The sequence below is a fragment of the Enoplosus armatus genome, chromosome 14 (genome assembly GCF_043641665.1).
Source record: "Enoplosus armatus isolate fEnoArm2 chromosome 14, fEnoArm2.hap1, whole genome shotgun sequence".
Taxonomy (NCBI): Eukaryota; Metazoa; Chordata; class Actinopteri; order Centrarchiformes; family Enoplosidae; genus Enoplosus; species Enoplosus armatus.
Window position 1 is genome coordinate 22,404,112 of NC_092193.1, and position 18,504 is coordinate 22,422,615.

General features: G+C 43.9%; 2 protein-coding genes across 2 annotated transcripts; one reads left to right on the forward strand and one right to left on the reverse strand.

The window, feature by feature from the left end:
* The first annotated feature begins 1,112 nt into the window (after nucleotides 1-1,112).
* Nucleotides 1,113-5,087, forward strand: LOC139296468 (actin-related protein 2/3 complex subunit 5-like). The gene is made up of 4 exons (XM_070918873.1): nucleotides 1,113-1,360; nucleotides 1,868-1,939; nucleotides 2,952-3,128; nucleotides 4,054-5,087. Exons 1-4 carry the CDS (start codon nucleotides 1,199-1,201, stop codon nucleotides 4,114-4,116), a joined length of 474 nt encoding a protein of 157 aa, XP_070774974.1. The 5' UTR covers nucleotides 1,113-1,198; the 3' UTR covers nucleotides 4,117-5,087.
* Nucleotides 5,088-11,490: 6,403 nt separating this feature from the next.
* On the reverse strand, nucleotides 11,491-18,249 carry rnf2 (ring finger protein 2). The gene is made up of 9 exons (XM_070919440.1): nucleotides 18,225-18,249; nucleotides 15,342-15,438; nucleotides 14,882-15,042; nucleotides 14,100-14,182; nucleotides 13,866-13,998; nucleotides 13,642-13,741; nucleotides 12,814-12,986; nucleotides 12,479-12,668; nucleotides 11,491-11,715 (listed from the first exon to the last, which is right to left on the reverse strand). The coding sequence occupies exons 2-9, from the start codon at nucleotides 15,426-15,428 to the stop codon at nucleotides 11,614-11,616; spliced, it is 1,029 nt and encodes a 342-aa protein (XP_070775541.1). The 5' UTR covers nucleotides 15,429-15,438; nucleotides 18,225-18,249; the 3' UTR covers nucleotides 11,491-11,613.
* Nucleotides 18,250-18,504: the final 255 nt, after the last annotated feature.

The following is an 18,504-nucleotide window of genomic DNA, read 5'->3' on the forward strand; positions in this document are numbered from 1 at the left end:
ATGCTGATTTAAATGACATTTATGTTATCCATGTTTTGTGAAATGAGCCCTAACATGGGGCTGGGAAAATTCACCTTGCTTTGAGATTTTAAATCATATTTAGGAGGCACAGCTATGATTTAACAATAATAATTCGACACAGTAGACTAAAAACATATTCTGACAGAACGGTGCCAGACGGTCCGGAGGGGGAATTAGTAGGAGTGCAATAATTATATGATACAGATGCCACAGCGAGAGTTGAGATCAACTTGAGCAAAAGAGACTTGTTGCTGATGTGGTGCAACATCTGAACACTTGGGGCGTATACAACATTCCAGAGGTCCTTTGTCTTTCATTATGATAGAAAATTGGTGGATGTGTTGCAGTCAGTTCCAATGTTGGCCAGACAAACATGTCAAAGGCTGGTTGCCATATCTTAACAAATCCCTCCCTTGAAGTGTGGGTCAGTTTTTCCAGAGGGAGTGTGTCTCCTTATACCAAATCCCCCAGCGCAGGGGTGTCCTCGGAAATCCAGAATTTAAGAATAGTCTTTCGTGCTATATTTATATAGCTCCAAGTCATGTCCAATCAAGGTGATCGCCTCGTCTTTCCCTTGTCTCCACGATGCTTGTGTCATTGCACGCTTCCAAAAAGAGAAAGCTTAATATTTTCTTCCGCTTTATTGGACTTTTTTTTACTTTAAATGTACAGAACTTAATACTATTTATACGTGACATTCACCACTTTTTTTCTTTTACCATAGAGATACACTGTACGTCTAGCGGTGGTCTGAACATCTTATCTGACCTTAGCGTGCCTAGATAGAATGAATAAGTTCCTTCTGGTGGTGGGGTATGAAAGTAAATGTAGGTGTCTAGGAAAGAAGGGAACTAATATCAGTACTAAAGGAACATAATATTACGTCAGGAGTTCTTCTCAGAAAGGCATTATGGGGACATAATGAAATAGAAACGTGTTGTTTGTTTTTGTCCCGCCAATCTACTGCCACACATTATCCAGTCCACCAGGTGGCGCTAATGAAGCTGCACGCTGCTTTACCACCCGCCAATAACTCCAAAGAGAAAGAGGAGAGCGTCACCGACGAAGTGCGGAAGTAGTGGCAGCGCTGCCGGGAAGTGGACAGCACAGCTACTTTGAGCCTGCGGTCCGTGACGCTGAAGTTTGCGCGGAAACAGCCCTCGCCGTCGTGTCCAAAATGTCTAAAAATGCGCTCTCCGACCGGTTCAGAAAAGTCGACGTAGACGAGTACGACGAGAACAAGTTCGTGGACGAGGAAGACGGAGGAGAGAACCAGGGCGGGCCGGACGAAGCAGAAGTTGACGGCTTGCTCAGGCAATATCCTTTAACCTCCAAGTCGGTTCTGTACGTTCTCAAGACAGGGGCGCGAGCCAGCCGATATCAGCAGGAAGTCCTCGTCGGGGCTCGCCGCGCGCCTCTTGCCCTGTTAGCTTGCGACGCTACAATGTGTGACGGCTAAGCGACAGCCTCGCAGTGTACTCTGACATGCATCACAAGTGCTCCGTTTCAGCCGTGTAAGTTGCAGTCGTGATATGTTAGACATGGGCGACATTTATTTTTATTTATTTTTTTTATGTTTCTTGGCGTAATGTGTGCGTTTCCGGGTGTTCACAGGAGGGTGTGGCCGGGTACTTTGTTGATAGGTAACGCTAGTGTTTTTAACCCGCCTGTTCATTTTGTGTGTGTGTTGTAGTGCATAACTCTACAGGCTCCACACGCCAGCTTTTGAACGTTAAACATAGCAGCGAAGATGCAGTGACGCGACACAGTCTCTCAGTTTTGTGTTTTATTTATTTAAAGCAAGGGAAATGCAATTGTGTAAGTCCTTGACCGGTTGTTTCGCAAGGGGAACATGAACGCGGCTCTCCACGCCGTGCTAAAGAATCCTCCAATCAACGCCAAGAACCAGAACACCAAGGTATCAGTATTTGTTCAAATGTGTTTATATCTGGGAGATAGCAACAGACCTCAGTCAGCACTCAGACCAGCTTCAACTAATGAATAAAGTCAAGATGTTGTTGTCGGAGGAGGCTGTATGACTTTTAGCGTTAGAGGTATTAAAGGCCCTATATATGATGCTCGTTTCCAGCTCTGTGTTTTTATTCTGGGACTCCACTAGAGCAGCTCTGCATGATTCACAGTTGAAAAAAAGTCCTGATGTGTCTCCTCCTGGCCCTTCATGCAGCCCCTCAGTCCCCCCCCACCCCCTCTGTCTGAAACAAGCTGTTTGAGACAAACTGAACAACCTCCAAACACTTGAAGAGTAGTTCCTGAGCAGAGCGCTCCAATAACTCAGACAGACTGAGCGGGTGGATGAGCGTCCCTGTACTTGGTGACCTGCTTGGGGGGGGGGGTGACCGTATCATTGTGACATCACAACCTCACGGAAGTCCCGACGGCTCGTTCAAAGGCGCCGTTCCTGATTACGGGGCTGTGTGCGAGTGTTTTTGATGCTTTCACAGTATTGATACAGCACCCAGACCTGCTTTATAATCAAACAAGACATGGACGTCTACAATATGGGACCTTTAAAGTGTGTGACAGTGTCAGTAAGAATGTGGGACTCCCTCTGTATTTCAGCCACAGCTCTCATAGAGAAGGCAACTGTTGAATGGGCAGCTGTTTTTTATACCATCGCTGTATCAAAGGTATATACAAAGTTGCATTGCAAAGTTTAGAGACCCCCGTTTTTTTTTCTTCTCCACCATCTTCCAGTAACGTTTGGGGATTCTGGTGTTGATGCCCATAAATGTACATGTCATGTCCAGACTTCCATACTTACTCATTTAAACTCCCGTTTTAAATTGTATGTATGGATCACATGCTTATGACATAAATGACACGACTGGGCTCAATCTATGAAAAAGTTCTCATGTGTGTGTGTGTGTGTGTGTGTGTGTGTGTGTGTGTGTGTGTGTGTGTGTGTGTAGGAGCGAGCAGAGGTGCTGGTGATCAGAGTGCTGAGCAGCTTTAAGAGCAGTGACATAGAGAAGGCGGTGGGCTCACTGGACAAAGCCGGAGTGGACCTGCTGATGAAATACATCTACAAAGGCTTTGAGAGGCCCTCCGACAACAGCAGCGCTGTGCTGCTGCAGTGGCACGAAAAGGTATGCAGAAAAACATGCTTTTCATTTGTCCTTTTACCTTTTTACTATTACTAACAAGCTAGCTTATTGAAGTTGAGGCAGTGTCATGTGAGAGTGTAAGGAAAAGTATGTTCTTGTCAACAAAGCCAAGGCAAATGTCTCTTCGACAAACTCTGTTCTCAACTATCTCATAGTCATGGCCAGCATTCCTGTACGTTATGATACTATTTTACCCCCCCAGCTGAAACCTGGTGCCACGGGTCCACCACCAGTCAGCACTAAGACAGGTTTGAGCTCAGTGATCTAAACCGTACGTTTGATAGTGAAATGAATAGAGAATCATGATACGGACACCGTCTGATACGTTGCAATATCCCCAGGAAAAAGCCAGTTCAACATTTTATACACATTGCGAGTTTTACTCAAACTTCCTGCAGGTATTAAGTTTACTATTTAGGTTCACTGTACAGTTCATTGTCGTGTGCTGTGAATATAATGACACGTACATAAAGATGTTTCAAAGGAAGCAGGATACCTTTTCCCCCTTTTTATGTGGGTGGGGCCGTCGGTGTATATACAATGGCAAAATAGGGATCCCTTAAGAAAAAGGTTGGTCTAAACCATGGATTTTGGAAGTGGAAACGAAGGTGTTCACACCAGAAAAGTCCCCTTTTAAGGGTATTGAGGACTATCCACTGTCTATCGTCAAACAAATATAATGGACGTCAAAATAAGCAACTGCGTGGGTGTGTGTTCATGGTAATGACAGAACACGTCACCCAGGGCAACAGCGTGACTCATTGCCATTGAGCTCGGTGGCACAGAGGAAGAGGATGTACACATTTCCCCAATTTTTGGGGAAAAGTGGGATCAGCGCGGCGATCAGCAAGCCAGCTAGCTCAGCTGGAGATGGCGCATGTCTAAATGTGTGTTTGTGTGTCCACAGGCTCTGGCGGCGGGAGGAGTGGGCTCTATAGTGCGAGTCCTGACCGCCAGGAAGACCGTCTGATGGTCCCAGAGCAACAGAGGGACTCTGTTAACAGACATTAGTCCATAATCTGGCCCGTCGCAAACAAGGCCGCCGCCGCCGCGAAACAGGGTCAAGCCTCTGTTTATTTTCTGTCTTTGATGGTGATTCCCGTTTATTTTTATACTGAAGCTGTCTTCCCTGCTGCCGTTCTGTCCTCTTTTTTTTTTTTTTTTTCTTTCAGCAGCATTCACTATTTTCAGTCACACCTCTGGGATTCAGAAGTGCGAGCTGTCACTCAGGGAGGTGCTGGCACCTCCAAACTGCCTGTTTGCCAGCTACACTTTAGACGCTTCGCTCAGACACATTCCCTCCAAAGCAGCTCCGCACTCCGCACATACTGCTGCTCTGATGCCTCTGCTCCCCCCCCCCCCCCCCCACTCTACTTCTTTCCTCCTCCTTCTTCTTCTCTGAAGCCTCTGTATCATCCAGTTTGAGGAAATGGAAAAGACTTTTGGATGGACCGTCACGGAGCTGTCCAGGCTTTGGGATTGGACTTATTTCTTCCCCACATAACTTTCTAACTTTGTGAACATCTTTTATTCATTGACTTATTTCTTTTCTACTCACACCACATTGTTGCATGCAGCCTGGCTTTCATTTATACTGCTTCTATTCTTTCTTTTTTTTTTATACCTGAAATAAACAACAAAAAAGTGCTAAACCTGAATATCGACTGATTACTCTCCTGCTCAAATAAACTTTTTGTGTTTTATTTAAGGCAACAAATGTAACCTCTCCTTATTTTCTCATTCAGTTTAAGCTTATGTGTACAATTTATTTTAACCCATAAGAAAATGTCACGTGTGGTTGGTGGTGAACCTGTTGCAGCAGTGGCCAAAAACAAGCACATTTTAAGTGAATACAAGCTCAGACATTTCTACGGTGTTATGTATAATTTTAAGTTGTTTTTAAAAAAAAAATGTAACGATAAGTCAATGAACTGATTTTTTTCGGTAACCTCTTTTACTAATGGATCAATTGTTTTCAAGCAAAAGTACCAAAAAAGTGACCAGAGTGATGTTTCCAGCTGTTACAGTAAACTAAATATTCTGTGCTTTTGGGCAGTTGGTTAGACAAAATAAAGACATTTGATGTCACCATATTATGATTAATATTTATATGCAAGTCGGCAGAGTGCACATAATAATCTTGTGCATGGTCATGAATTATTGCATTTATGCCAACTAGCAGTTACCCCAAATCCCTTATGCACCATATGTGCATTAACCCAGTTAGGGGTTTAAACAGTCACTGGGTTTGTTTTTGTTTTGTTTTTTACAATGAGTCGTGGTTATGAATTGAATTTAAGAGAAATTACAATGGTGAACTATTGTGGCTCGTAGCTGGAAGTATGTAGCCACCGTGTGAAAGGCTGAGGTGATTGGCAGGGCAAACAAAAGGCACCTTACCTGTTTTTATCCCTGGAGTGAATTTCTCACGTACACCGATCAGGCATAACATTATGACCACTGACAGGTGAAGTGAATAAAACGCTGATTATCTCTTCATCATGGCACCTGGGATGTATTAGGTAACAAATGAACATTTTGTCCTCAAAGTTGATGTGTTAGAAGCAGGAAAAATGGGCGACCGTAAGGATTTGAGCGAGTTTGACAAGGGCCAACTGCACGTGGGGAGCGAAGGCTGGCCCGGGTGGTCCGATCCAACAGACGAGCTGCTGTAGCTCAAATTGCCAAAGAAGTTGATGTTGGTTCTGATAGAAAGGTGTCAGAATACACAGTGCATCGCAGTTTGATGCGTATGGGGCTGCATAGCCGCAGACCAGTCAGGGTGCCCGTGCTGACCCCCGTCCACCAGCCGAAAGCGCCAACAATGGGCACGTGAGCATCAGAACTGGACCACGGAGCCATGGAAGAAGGTGGCCTGGTCTGATGAATCACCTTTTCTTTTACATCACGTGGATGGCAAGAAGGCAAGCCGGCGGAGGCAGTGTGATGCTTTGGGAAGTGTTCTGCTGGGAAACCTTGGGTCCTGCCATCCATGTGGATGTTACTTTGACACGTACCGCCTACCTAAGCATTGTTGCAGACCATGTACACCCTTTCATGGAAACGATATTCCCTGACGGCCGTGGCCTCTTTCAGCAGGATAATGCGACCCTGCCACAAAGCAAAAATGGTTCAGGAATGGTTTGAGGAGCACAACAACGAGTTGTTGACTTGGCCTCCAAATTCCCCAGATCTCAATCCAATCGAGCATCTGTGGGATGTGCTGGACAAACAAGTCCGATCCATGGAGGCCCCACCTCGCCACTTACAGGACTTAAAGGATCTGCTGCTAACATCTTGGTGCCAGATACCAAGATGTGTGTATGTGTATGTATGTATGTATGAATGTATGTATTTATGTCAATATGTAGGTATGTATGTATGTGTGCATGTGTGTATATATGTGTGTGTGTGTGTGTATGTAGATTTGTATGTATATATGTATGTAAGTATGTATATTTGTGTGTATGTGGGTAAGCGGGTATGTGTGTATATGTATGTAGGCGTATGTAGGCGTGTATGTGTATGCATGTATGTATTTATAAATGTGTGCGTATGTGTGCTTGTGTATGTAGGTGTGTGTGTGTGTGTGTGTGTGTATGTATGTACGTATATGTGTGTGTGTACTGTGTATATATGCATGTGTATGTGTGTGTGTATATATGTGGGTATGTGTGCATGTGTGTGTATGTGGGTATGTGTGCATGTATGTATATGTGTGCATGTGTGTGTATATGTGGGTATGTGTGCATGTGTGTGTATGTATGTATGTGTACTGTGTGTATGTATGCGTGTGTGTGTATGTATGTAGGCCTGTATGTATGTGTATGTATGTAGGTGTGTATATGTATTTATGTGTATGTGTATGTATGTATATGTGTTTGTATGTATGTAGGTGTGTATGTATGTGTATGTGTGTATCTATGTGTATGTATGTATGTGTGTATGTGTATATATGTATGTATAAATGTAAGTATGTATGTATGTCGGTGTGTGTGTGTGTATGTAGGTTTGTATGTATGTACGTATGTGTGTGTATGTTTGTATGCAAGTATGTATTTGTGCATGTATGTATGTAGGTGTAGGTGTGTGTGTGTGTACTGTGTATGTATGTGTGTATGTATATGTGTGTGTGTGTATGTGGGTATGTATGTATGTATGCAAGTATGTATGTGTGTGTGTTTCTATGTGTATGTATGTGTGCATGTATGTATATGTGTTTGTGTGTGTCTATGTGTGTAGGTGTGTATGTGTATGTGTGTGTGTGTGTGTATGTATATGTGGGTATGTATGTAAATATGTAAGTATGTGTATGTGGGTGTGTGCATGTATGTATGTTTGTGTATCTATGTGCATGTGTTTGTGTGTATGTATGCGTTTGTGTGTGTGTTTGTGTGTATCTATGTGCATGTGTTTGTGTGTATGTATGCGTTTGTGTGTGTGTACCTATGTGCGTTTGTGTGTGTGTATGTATGTGTTTGTGTGTGTGTGTGTGTATGTGTATGTGTGTGTAAGTTCCAGTTCCACCTTCATCCGTGCTGCATGCCTGTGCCATTTGTTGATACTTCATGTAGTTATGGCTCGTGCTAAAAAAAAAAAAAAGCCATGCAAGCACATCACAGCATGAATTCTATTCTTTTTACCTCTTTCTGAGAATCCTGTCTTGAGCAAAGACCCAATAAAGACACAAACATTTTTGATTGCACTCCCATCAGAAATTCCCACGTCATTCTCTGCGGCTCCTTTCACCACGCACGCAAACTCCTCTTCCTCAGGGGCCCCTTTGCAAACAGTAGCATGTAGGCAGCGTCTTTTATGGACAGCCAAATTTGAAGAGTTGCATAAAGGAGTTTCACACAGGTGCACTGCAGAGTCATAGTCATCTCTGTCAGCTGTGAATAGATGCACTCCTCTTTGTTTTACACAGGGTTAAAACAACAGAGCTCGGGGTCTTTCTATGAGAGCCGTGACTGCTGTGCCGAGAATGGCGATTTGTTTGATGAAGATCAAGCGGATCCCAGTTTTCGTTGAGCGTGTCTTGCAATGACAATAATGCGTTGGTTCACTTATAACTGCTTTATTGTCATGACAGGAGAAAAAAAAAAAAAAAAAAGACGATACACAGCTGGACACCGATACATCAAGAGACAGTAGAGCTACCAGTCAGTTTCAACCAACTTCAACAACAGAGTCTTCCAGTAAACGTATAACCCTGCAACTGAAACCCTATCTCAAAACAAAAAAAACTCATTCATACATGCGTTTTAATGATTCCCATTTAAATGGCCGAGGGCTGGGCGACATCGCCGAAGTCAATTTCGTATTGATAAGAAATGTTTCCCAGCACTGTATGTGTATCAGAACAGGGCACATTTATGCATACTGGATGCATGGAATCACTATTCCACTGTAAGCCAATACACTATGATACTGAGTCCTCACCAAGTCCTGCATACCATGTAGTTCTATGAACAAACATTTCTAAAATTGCCTGAAGGAAGAAAGTTCCTCTATGGAATGCGCCTCTGTAGGCGTAGTAATTAAAAAACAAACTACTAAACCAATGGGAACTCTGAATTAAAGGCAATATTATTAAATTACTATTTTGGTTGAAATAACTCACTTTGACCAGTGCATGTCACTAACAATATCGGACTGAAGGGCTCCTTTAGAAAAAATGTGTCTGTGATCACCCGCCCCCCTTTGTATTTAGTCTTTTTTTTTTTAAAACTGGACCAAGACTGAATCAAACAACCAATCAGGGTTAACTACCACATTAACTGGCCAATCACATTGACTCTGTACAGACAAGGGCGTTCTACAGAAGGCTCGACCTTCTGGATTGAATTAGAACCCCTGATTACCCTGATTGGTTGTTTGATTCAGACCTGGTCCAGTTGTTTTTAAAAGACTATTAAAGGAGCCCTTCATTTAAATATTGTTAGTGACATGAAATGGTCAAAATGAGTTATTACATCTATTCTTCTTGTTCTTTAGCCAACTTGACAATGTCTGCACTCATTGCATCACAAAGTCTATTAACCCCCCCCCCACACACACACACACACAGAATGTTTGTGATTTTGAAAACAAAACATACAATGAAAACATAAGCGACAGCACTGTGTTCTAAGTTGAACACACAGATTCAGGTTTATTGTCCAAACAGAAAGATGCAGTATACAGGTCTCACACACTCTCTCTCTCTCTCTCTCACACTCACACACACACACACACAGTACAAAAATGAGACAGGAGCACACCTCTGCCAAACTTTGTCGCTTTCCTCCTCCCCAAAGCTGGGAATCTGGACAAGATCCTTGGGTTTGAGGCGTCCCTCGCGGGTGCTGCACTGACAAGAAGTTCCTGAACAGGCTTCGCCGAGTTGGCACGTGAACAGGCAGAGTGAGAATTCAACAGAATTCAAATGGGAAAGTTCAGTTTGACAAAAGAATCATAACTCAAAGTCCACTTACTATCTCTTTTTTGTTGTTGTTTTGTTTTAATAGAGACTGATGAGTGATATGCGGATGCAGTCAAATGAACAGAAAGCAGTGCACAAAGTGAAGGGTAGCGGCAGTTTTCTAGGTTTAGGAAATTCTAGTACATTCTCACATACAATATTTTGACCGAAGTGTCCTGAATTGAATGTAATACAATGAAAATCATGAAAATAAGCTGCATCCTTTCTCTTTTCTTTTTTTTTTGTAGTGAATGCGACAATACTGTCAGGGTTCTTGCAGCCCTGACACAAATGAAATGGCGGCGGTAAAATGACAGGACATTTTGTGGTGCAAACAGGTTTGGCTTCACATTCGCTCATACTGGGAATTGTCACAAAATTGTCTGGGGGCTTCTATTGACCTCCCAGTTAGCTACATTTAATCGATCCCTAGCGTCATAAAGAAACAACCCCCCCCCCCCAACAAAAAAAACGTACCCTATGTATGTAAATCTATTCTGTCGTGTGACGCCTATGAGCTTTAGATGAAGACAGTTCGGGTCCAACATGGCGCCCATTTCTTTACATCCAAGGGGGCGATGGCGAGGGAAGGATCCCGCGACAAACAATCCAGCAGAAAGGGAGTGGGGGTTTTGTGGAGTTGTGTGAATACTTTTAATGGTCTGACTGTGTGTGGTGCTGCAAAAGCCGCCTCCAATCACACACACACACACACACACACACACACACACACACACACACACACACACACACACACACACACACACACACACACACACACACACACCTTCCTCTCCATGTTTACAAAAGACATTTATAAAAAGGACAAGCCATAGAGAGCAGCCACAGATATTAAGGACAGTTTGTTCCTACAGGCAGCAGATCAAGACAACAGCTACGAGATTCTCGAGACGAGCCCCCCCCCCCCCCCCCCCCTCCATGAGCTCCATTCATTTGGTGTCTCATTTGGTCTACCTCGATCCCTGGGTACAGTGGTTCAGTTTTCACAGACAGCGGCCATCCAGACCTTCACTGCTCTCTGGTCTTATTCGACTACAAAGACCCCCCCCCCCCCCCCCCCCCTGAAAAAAGTTGCAACATTATTGGGGGCTTCATGTCACTGTATAGATGCACCTGGGTGTGCCCACTGCTGGTAAAAACTGCAAAACGCGCCTCAGCGTGAACACACACTTTCCTTAGTAGTATTCAACTTCACTTTCTCAAAAGGCCCCCCTATACACGCCGTGACGCCGCAAACCTGCAGCTGAAACCAAATCGCGCGATCGAATCACTACGTTGGAATATTTTTACTTCAAAAACCTTCTGTCTGAACTTGCGTGGTTGAAATGTCCCTTCTTAAACATGTCCACTAAGCTTTAAGTTGTGCAATTTCAGAATGAAACCCCCCCCCCCCCAAAAAAAAAAAATGAGAAGGCAGATCAAGTCAACTTAGACTGGACTGGTGAAATGAAATTCCCAATGAAAAAATGGGTTTAAACTTAAACAATGGGGCTGCCGGGGGGAATAAATCGAGCCCGTCTCTCAAATTTACGTCACACAGCGTAAATAAAGGGGCCAAGGAAGACAAGTATAGTATGATTTGGTTGGGAAAAAAAAAACAGCATGCTGCTAATTCAGACTGTGAATGGACCCTGGTTTTCAGAGCTGCGGAGAATCTACAAGTGCTGCTGTGCTGATCTGCTACCTTCTACAGAGAGAAAGATAAAAAGAGACACAGAGAAAGAAACAGAGAATATAAAACAGGGGGGGGGGGGTCTTTTTACAAGAGTCCTTTTGAGGGTTTCACCAACCCTTCTCCTCTCCTTCAGACACACACACACACACACACACACACACACACACACACACACACACACACATTCCTCTCCTCTTGTTTCTGTGTGCGCAGGTGTAGCCAAGTCCGTGTGTTTACTTCCTACTAGTGTGTGCGGATGTGTACGTGTGTGTGTGTGTGTGTACGTGTGTGTGTGTTTTTATGTGCGACTACTTGTGTTCTTTAGTAGGAGCAAAGTAAAGCTCCATGGGCTTGTTCACCTTCCAGTACTTTTCGCTGACCAGCTCCAGGGAGAAGGAACCGTTCAGAACCTGTGAACAGAGTTTTAACAGTTGAAAACACCCACGAGGGATTCCCACAGACCCTGACCCCCGCCCCCCCCCTTTCTATAAGCAACCTCTAGTTTACCCATTCCCATTCATTCAGTTGAAAGAATCCTGAACCCCCCCCCCAACATTCCCCAAACTTCCTCAGAAATGTTTTCACCCTTTCTGTATGCTTCTACATTTCAAGAGTCTAAACACCAACGCAACACCCCATTTTAGTTTGAGCATGCCCCCCGTTTAGATATTCCAAAGTGGTTTCAAACCAAGAACGCTTTAGGGAGTGGTTCAGTTCACTTCAGTCGGGAGGCGAGTTCGCAATGAAGACTGCGGACTGGGACCAGAGGCAATTGATAGTATAATAAAGCATCAGTCTGCATATAATCTAATACTCACAAAAGAGGATTTTGTTGAGTGTGACAAGGGAGGACTCTGAAACTGAAGCAGCTAAATGGAATTCAGCCATCATCTTTTTTTTTTCTGCCAACACCACGCTTTTCCTTACTGTGACATGTCAAAAATGTCTGCTGTGGGCGCCCCGGTAGCTCACTGGGTAGTGCGCGTGCCATATTAAGGCTCAGTCCTTACCGCAGGGGGCCCATTTGCTGCACGCCCCCCCCCCCCCCGCTCCCCTATTTCCTGTCACTCTCCCCTATTGTCGCTATCCAATAAAAGGCAAAAATGGCTGTTTTTGGTGTGCAGATGGTCGCTGTGTGTGTGTGTGTGTGTGTGTGTGTGTGTGTGTACTCACAGTGAACTGGTTTCCAGCAGTAGGTATGTAGATGGTGTACTGTTTCTCTGAAGCTGCCTCCACGTTGACAGGACTGGCCTCCGCGTTTCTTCTCAGCTCCTCCAGAGCCAGTCTGACGGCCAGGTATTTGGACAGGTGGTCCACCGTGGCATTACCGGACGTCTTAATGTAGCGAGGTACGAACTCCACGCTGCAGACACACACGCACGCGTACATTCAGGTGTGCATTCAGTTTGAAGTTTGGCGATATTGTTATTTGTGAAACCAGTGCGCGCCTTAATGCAAGCCGTACGTGTGTGTGTGTGTGTGTGTGTGTGTGTGTGTGTTACACCTACCTGTTGTGACCGTCATCCTTCTCCATCAGGGTGGGGTGTGGCCTGAACACCAGTTCTATTTCGCTAGCGCCGCCATCAATCACAGAGTCCCCGCCTCCGTTCTCAGCAGCGTTATCCATGTCCAAACCACTGTCATCGCTTGTTTTGGTGCGCTTAATGCTCGGACCGGCCTCCTGGGGGGTGGGGTGGGGGGCACCAGAAAGATCCGTAATTCAAGTATGCTTTTATTCACATAGCGAATGTAGTTTTGCAATTGTGACAGCGATAACCATGCTTTCAAAGCAGTGTGCACCAGCGTCAGGGGCTGCACGATTTCAATATTGGCATCGCGACGAAATATTTTTTGCCCCGCTTTCACTTCCATGTTAGGCTACGTTCCTGCTAATGTACAAGACTTTCCATCAAAAGCAAAGCCTGTACTTTTGCAGTGTGTAGACGGGTCTGGCTCTGCGAGACTGCCTCAAAAATGAAGCCAAAACATCTTGATCGCCCCCTGGTGGCTGGGTGTTTTAGTTTAGGAAGCGCTTGATTTGATATGCAGCGGAGGACACATTTTAAACGTCAATATCGCAGCCGACCGTCTTCATTTCAGTGTGGGAAGCCAAAATGGTGATGGAGATTAACATTCGATAAACTGTGCAGCCCCCACCCAGTGTCAAGTCCTACTTTGTAAAACAAACTTTTCCTTTTGTCCAGTGCTGAGAATACTGTCGATTTAAAACGTTTCCATTCAAGCGATTAACCAATCAGAGAGCAGTTCAAGCGCACTAATAGCCTTAATAATAAAAGTCACGTTTGACATTGATGTGTTCAAACATCCCAACATACCTGGTTGCTGTGGACAGAAGCGTTGCTACAGTGAGACGAGTCTCCGTTGTCCTCTGCTCCGCTACCGTTCTCCACTGTGTGTCTCTTACCACGCTGCAGTCTGACAAAAAAACAAAAAAACAACAACAAACACAAATGTATTAGAGTAGACAGAGTTGTATTAACTGAAGTGTGTGTTTGCATTATTTGTGTGTGTGTGTGTGTGTTGACGTTGCTGCGTTTACCTGGTCATCGCCTGTATCTTCAGCCCCTCTTCTATGCTGTGGGACAGGGCTTGCTGGTTGTTGTGTTTGCTAATGCGGGCCAACACTCTCTCCTGGTGGGCTTCGTACTCGTCGCGGCTGGGATAAATCTTGCCTGAAATGGGATGGATTACAATATATATATTCTTTTTAAACACATCGTTTTGACTCAGTTAATCCAGATTTGTGTGTGTGTGTGTGTGCGCGGTTACTTACTAATCAGAGCATCAAAATTAGGGTCTGGACGCAGCGACCTCTTGGACACCAGCTTCTTACGACAGGTAGGGCACTCTTTATTACTGCAAAGACAGGGAGGACAGACATTTCCAAACATTCATCGATATAAAATAAACTAAGACAGCAGTGCCAGTGCGACGATGTGGGATCATTCGCGCGACACACTTCAAATTGGAATTGGAATTTCTGTCTGGGTACGTTTAAAACCTGAACATGCGCAGGTGCCTCAGGCCACATGCGACTACTTCAGAGCACGCTTTGCAAGACAACGCATAACTGACCCACGCACACCTTTTCTCTGGCATGTACTCGGCACACTTTTAGAGAGTTTACAGTCAAAAGCACATCAGAACAAATGTCACTGATGACAGGAATAAGACAGCCGCTGACTACACAAACCGTGTAGTAACATGTCATTTGCCATGATTTAATGGTTGATGACAGTAGCTAGTCCAGAGCCAAGATGTGTTTATATAAAAAAAAAAGTGACTTCTAAAATCAGATCATTTGCAAAGAAAAAGATCATTTAGACTGAAATTTAGCTTTAACAACAGATCTCTTAAAGCGTTCAATGTACACTTGGGCATGAGAGTATTGTTTTAAGAAATACATATCCCTTAGACAATAATGCTGTATCAAACAGGTAATTGATGCATACTGTGTGCTCCACTATATCAACATCAACTGTAGTCTTTGAGCGATGTTAGCTTCCAGCACTGGTGATCCAATAGGATGGTGACCGCATGCATGGTAACGCTCACCCTGATCTCAAAGCTGTGATGATACAATCGGCGCAGAAGCGGTGCAGACATTCTTTGGTTGTCATTGTGTTCTTCAACATGTCCAGGCAGATGGGACACATAAGTTCGCTGTGCAAGGACCTGGGCGACACCGCTATCTCCAGTCCGTCCGTTATAGCCTCCTGTGCCAGTACGAAACAGATCGAGGTGAAGGTTAGTACACACAAAGATACATCTATCTGTGAGGTGGCACGTGGCCGACGCAGAAATCTCATAACCATAAGAGTCATCATTTTGGATATCGCACGCCTCAATGTTCTATTTTCAGGAGCATGGCGGAGCTCCAACTGACAATTTAATGTGCTCTGGGTACATGTCTGCCAGAAACACACGTCAACATGCCATGTTGTGTGACAAACAAAAGTAAAATGACTTTCATAAGACACTCGTGTGAATGAATTGATAAGGTATGAATTATTACCTGTGGTGTTCTCTGTAGCTCATACAGACTCAGCTCCCAGGTCTTACTGAGGGGTTGGACCCCGTTGGTCTGAACTGTCTGAGTCATCACTGCGACACTGAAAACACACACACAAACAAAAATGAGATTTTCTTGGTAATGTAGGATGTTTTGGTTGCAAATAAATGGTAAATGCAAGGCACTGGATTGGCTATCGGCAGCGCCTGGGGTTTAGGGTCTTGCTGAAGGACACATGTGGACAGGCAGGATGGAACCACCAACCCGGCAATTAATGGGCGACCCGCTCTACCTGAGTTTAGCCGCCCCTTATAATAATTAAATTATTATTTTAAAAAAGGTGTGAGCACTGGTTTGACATAAACACCTTTCTCTGTATTTGTCCCAAGTTGTACCAAGCATGTGTGCAATTAAATCAGTTTTTACAGCTGGTGACAGGAGGTCAAAAAGCATTAGTTACAACAAAACAAATGTTTGTGTGTGTTTGTCATCCACAGGCATTCAGAAATGACACTAAGATGGTAATCACACAGTTCATGCTTTGTAATAACGTTTTAATAAAAGTTAAAGTGGAATAAATGGACACATGTTCCCAACACCACTGTTTTAGTTCCCATCCATTTTGGATTTTCCAACTGTACACATGCAATATACTTGAAGCTTACTTTTCTAGTTAACCCCATCGGCAAGAGACTGCATCTCAATAACACATGATTGGTAAATCTATCTGAAACAGCGGTCATTTCTATTTAATAAAATACAAGTTGCTTAATTTCTATTTAGAGTAGAAGCACCAATGGATGGGGAGAGGGACGTTCACACCCAGCTGCTTAATAATCTTAAATGTTTCTATTGCAATTGTCATGCGTTCATAAACACACATTTTGTGAAAAAATACATCATCTGAGGAAATGTTCTTGCCACCACAGACATTCATTAGTGGGCTACTTTTCCTATCTGGCTGGCTACTAAAACATTTTGGGATGTCCCTGTTAAATGCATGACTATTGCAATAGATTACATTATAAATGATAAATATTTCTTTTATTGTGTCTAACCCCTGTAGGTGTGGAGTATTTGAGCTGGTTTCGAAAAGTGAAGAAATGCCAAGAAACATTTAACAAGGACATTAAAAAAATGGAACTTTCATATCATACTTTTGTTAAAAAAAATACTGAGTTTTCAAAGACGTTTCTTAAAGTCTCCTCCACTCAAATGTATGTTTTTCTTGTTTCTTGTTCCTACAGTTGGACGTCGGTTTGACACTAGAAGGCTGTGGAAAGTGGAAAGTTTCTCCGCGCTCATTGAAAATCTGATTTTGAAGTGGCGGGGGCCCTACGAGCATTATTTATCACATCGCAAATAGTTTGGAAGCCGATACTGGCCCAATTTGCAGCTCATACAAGTGTGACATAGAAACTTGAGGCTGCCAGACACACACACACACACACACACACACAGAAAATGGACTTTCCAGGGAAGTAGGAGACATCTTGTGTGTCCAGCAGGAAAGCTTTAGAAATGAACAGAATTTGCACATTCAGAGCTTCTGGAATTTTTAATGAGCCAGAAGGAGAAGATGGCCTTTTTAATGTGGGAATTCTACTTTCTAAGTGGAAGAAATCATGTCGGACACACATTGTCGTTCAAGGTATCTGTATATATATGTTTTAATATGCATCTGGAGGGGGATCCTTAACAATTTTTGCAGCGGTATGAAGTGAAATCCCCGCAGTAAGATATTTCTTATTCCACAGGGAATTCAAAGAACTGCTTTTTTTTTTTGCCTCTTTGTCACTGTCACCTGAGAAACTTTGGGCAGTGCATAGCTTGAATTCATGACCAAAATATAGACCAGGAAAAGTCAACCGGGGGTAACCCACACCGGGTGTTGTGCCTGGCTGCTACTTGTGCTGCGTTCCTACCTGACAGCCGTTAGAAAAGACATACAGACAAGCCACAAAAAAAAAAAAAATCTGAATGTCAAAATTCAAAATGTCAAGCTACTCTCTCGGACTGCCGCAGTTGTGTGCCATGCTGCCATACATGTGACAGACGAGGTGAAAGTGGGGGGTGGTCCGTATCAAACACACTGGGTGGTTGAAGACCAAGTGATACATCTTTTCCACATAACATTAAAAAAAAAATAAAAAAAATACGTCAAGGAAAACTAAACCAACGACGGAGACGTGAACCTCGGGACGTCTTGGCCACAACTTAAACGTTATACATCCCCTGTACCGCAATCATCAATGCATGTCAATAAACAAAGCCCAATTGTGTTAAAACTACTGGCTCGCATTAGGTAACCTTACGTGTTCTCTTCGGCTCTTGGTTTTTGCTAGCAAGCACAAGGCAAAGAGTAGCTGCACGGTGCCATTTGATTCAGCCCATCTTAATCGGCACGAGCTAATCATTTGCAGCTAATGGACAGACCCCGCGCACAGATTACATGTAAAATCTCTGGGGCTCGGCTAATGCTAACTAGCCACCACAGAGGCTAGCTATCCTTCGAAACGCTAAAATTAGAGGCAAAATAAGCTTAAGAAATAGCATGTATGTAGCCGAGAGAAGACAGAGAAGTACAGGCAGTCCAGGCGTAACCATTTAAATATTGCAGCTAGTGACAGAAAAGGCTAATATCTTAATATATTGCGAAGGAGTCGTGAATGCAATTTGTCGCTGTGACAGAGGGAAAAACAACAACAGAGAGAGGGAGAGAGAGCCGACGCACCATCTCTTGGGGCAAGCTACATGCATTTTCAACATTATTTCCGATATTTAAACAGTTGCAAACTCGTATTCGAGCGGCAATTGACACACAAATACAGTCGTGAGCGCACAACACCCCTAGCTTGGACAAAATATGATTGTTTCTGTACTTACATTTTCAGTTGTGGGTACGAGCCGATCCAGCCAGCGCGTTTAGGTAAAGGCAATATGGCGGCTGCACAAGAAGCGATGTAGTCTGGGAAATTGAGGCGATATGCCCCAGGGGCCCGGGGTCCCGAGTTCAAAAGGGAATGGAGGCCCAGAAGTTGATTATTGAAAGATGTCTAAAATCAGTTATGTAGAGGCTTTTTGGAAGACTAGGTCCCATGGTCTCACCAAGGGACATTGTAGGAAGGTCTAGGTCACCTGGGCTGGAGACTGAGCCGTTGTTAAT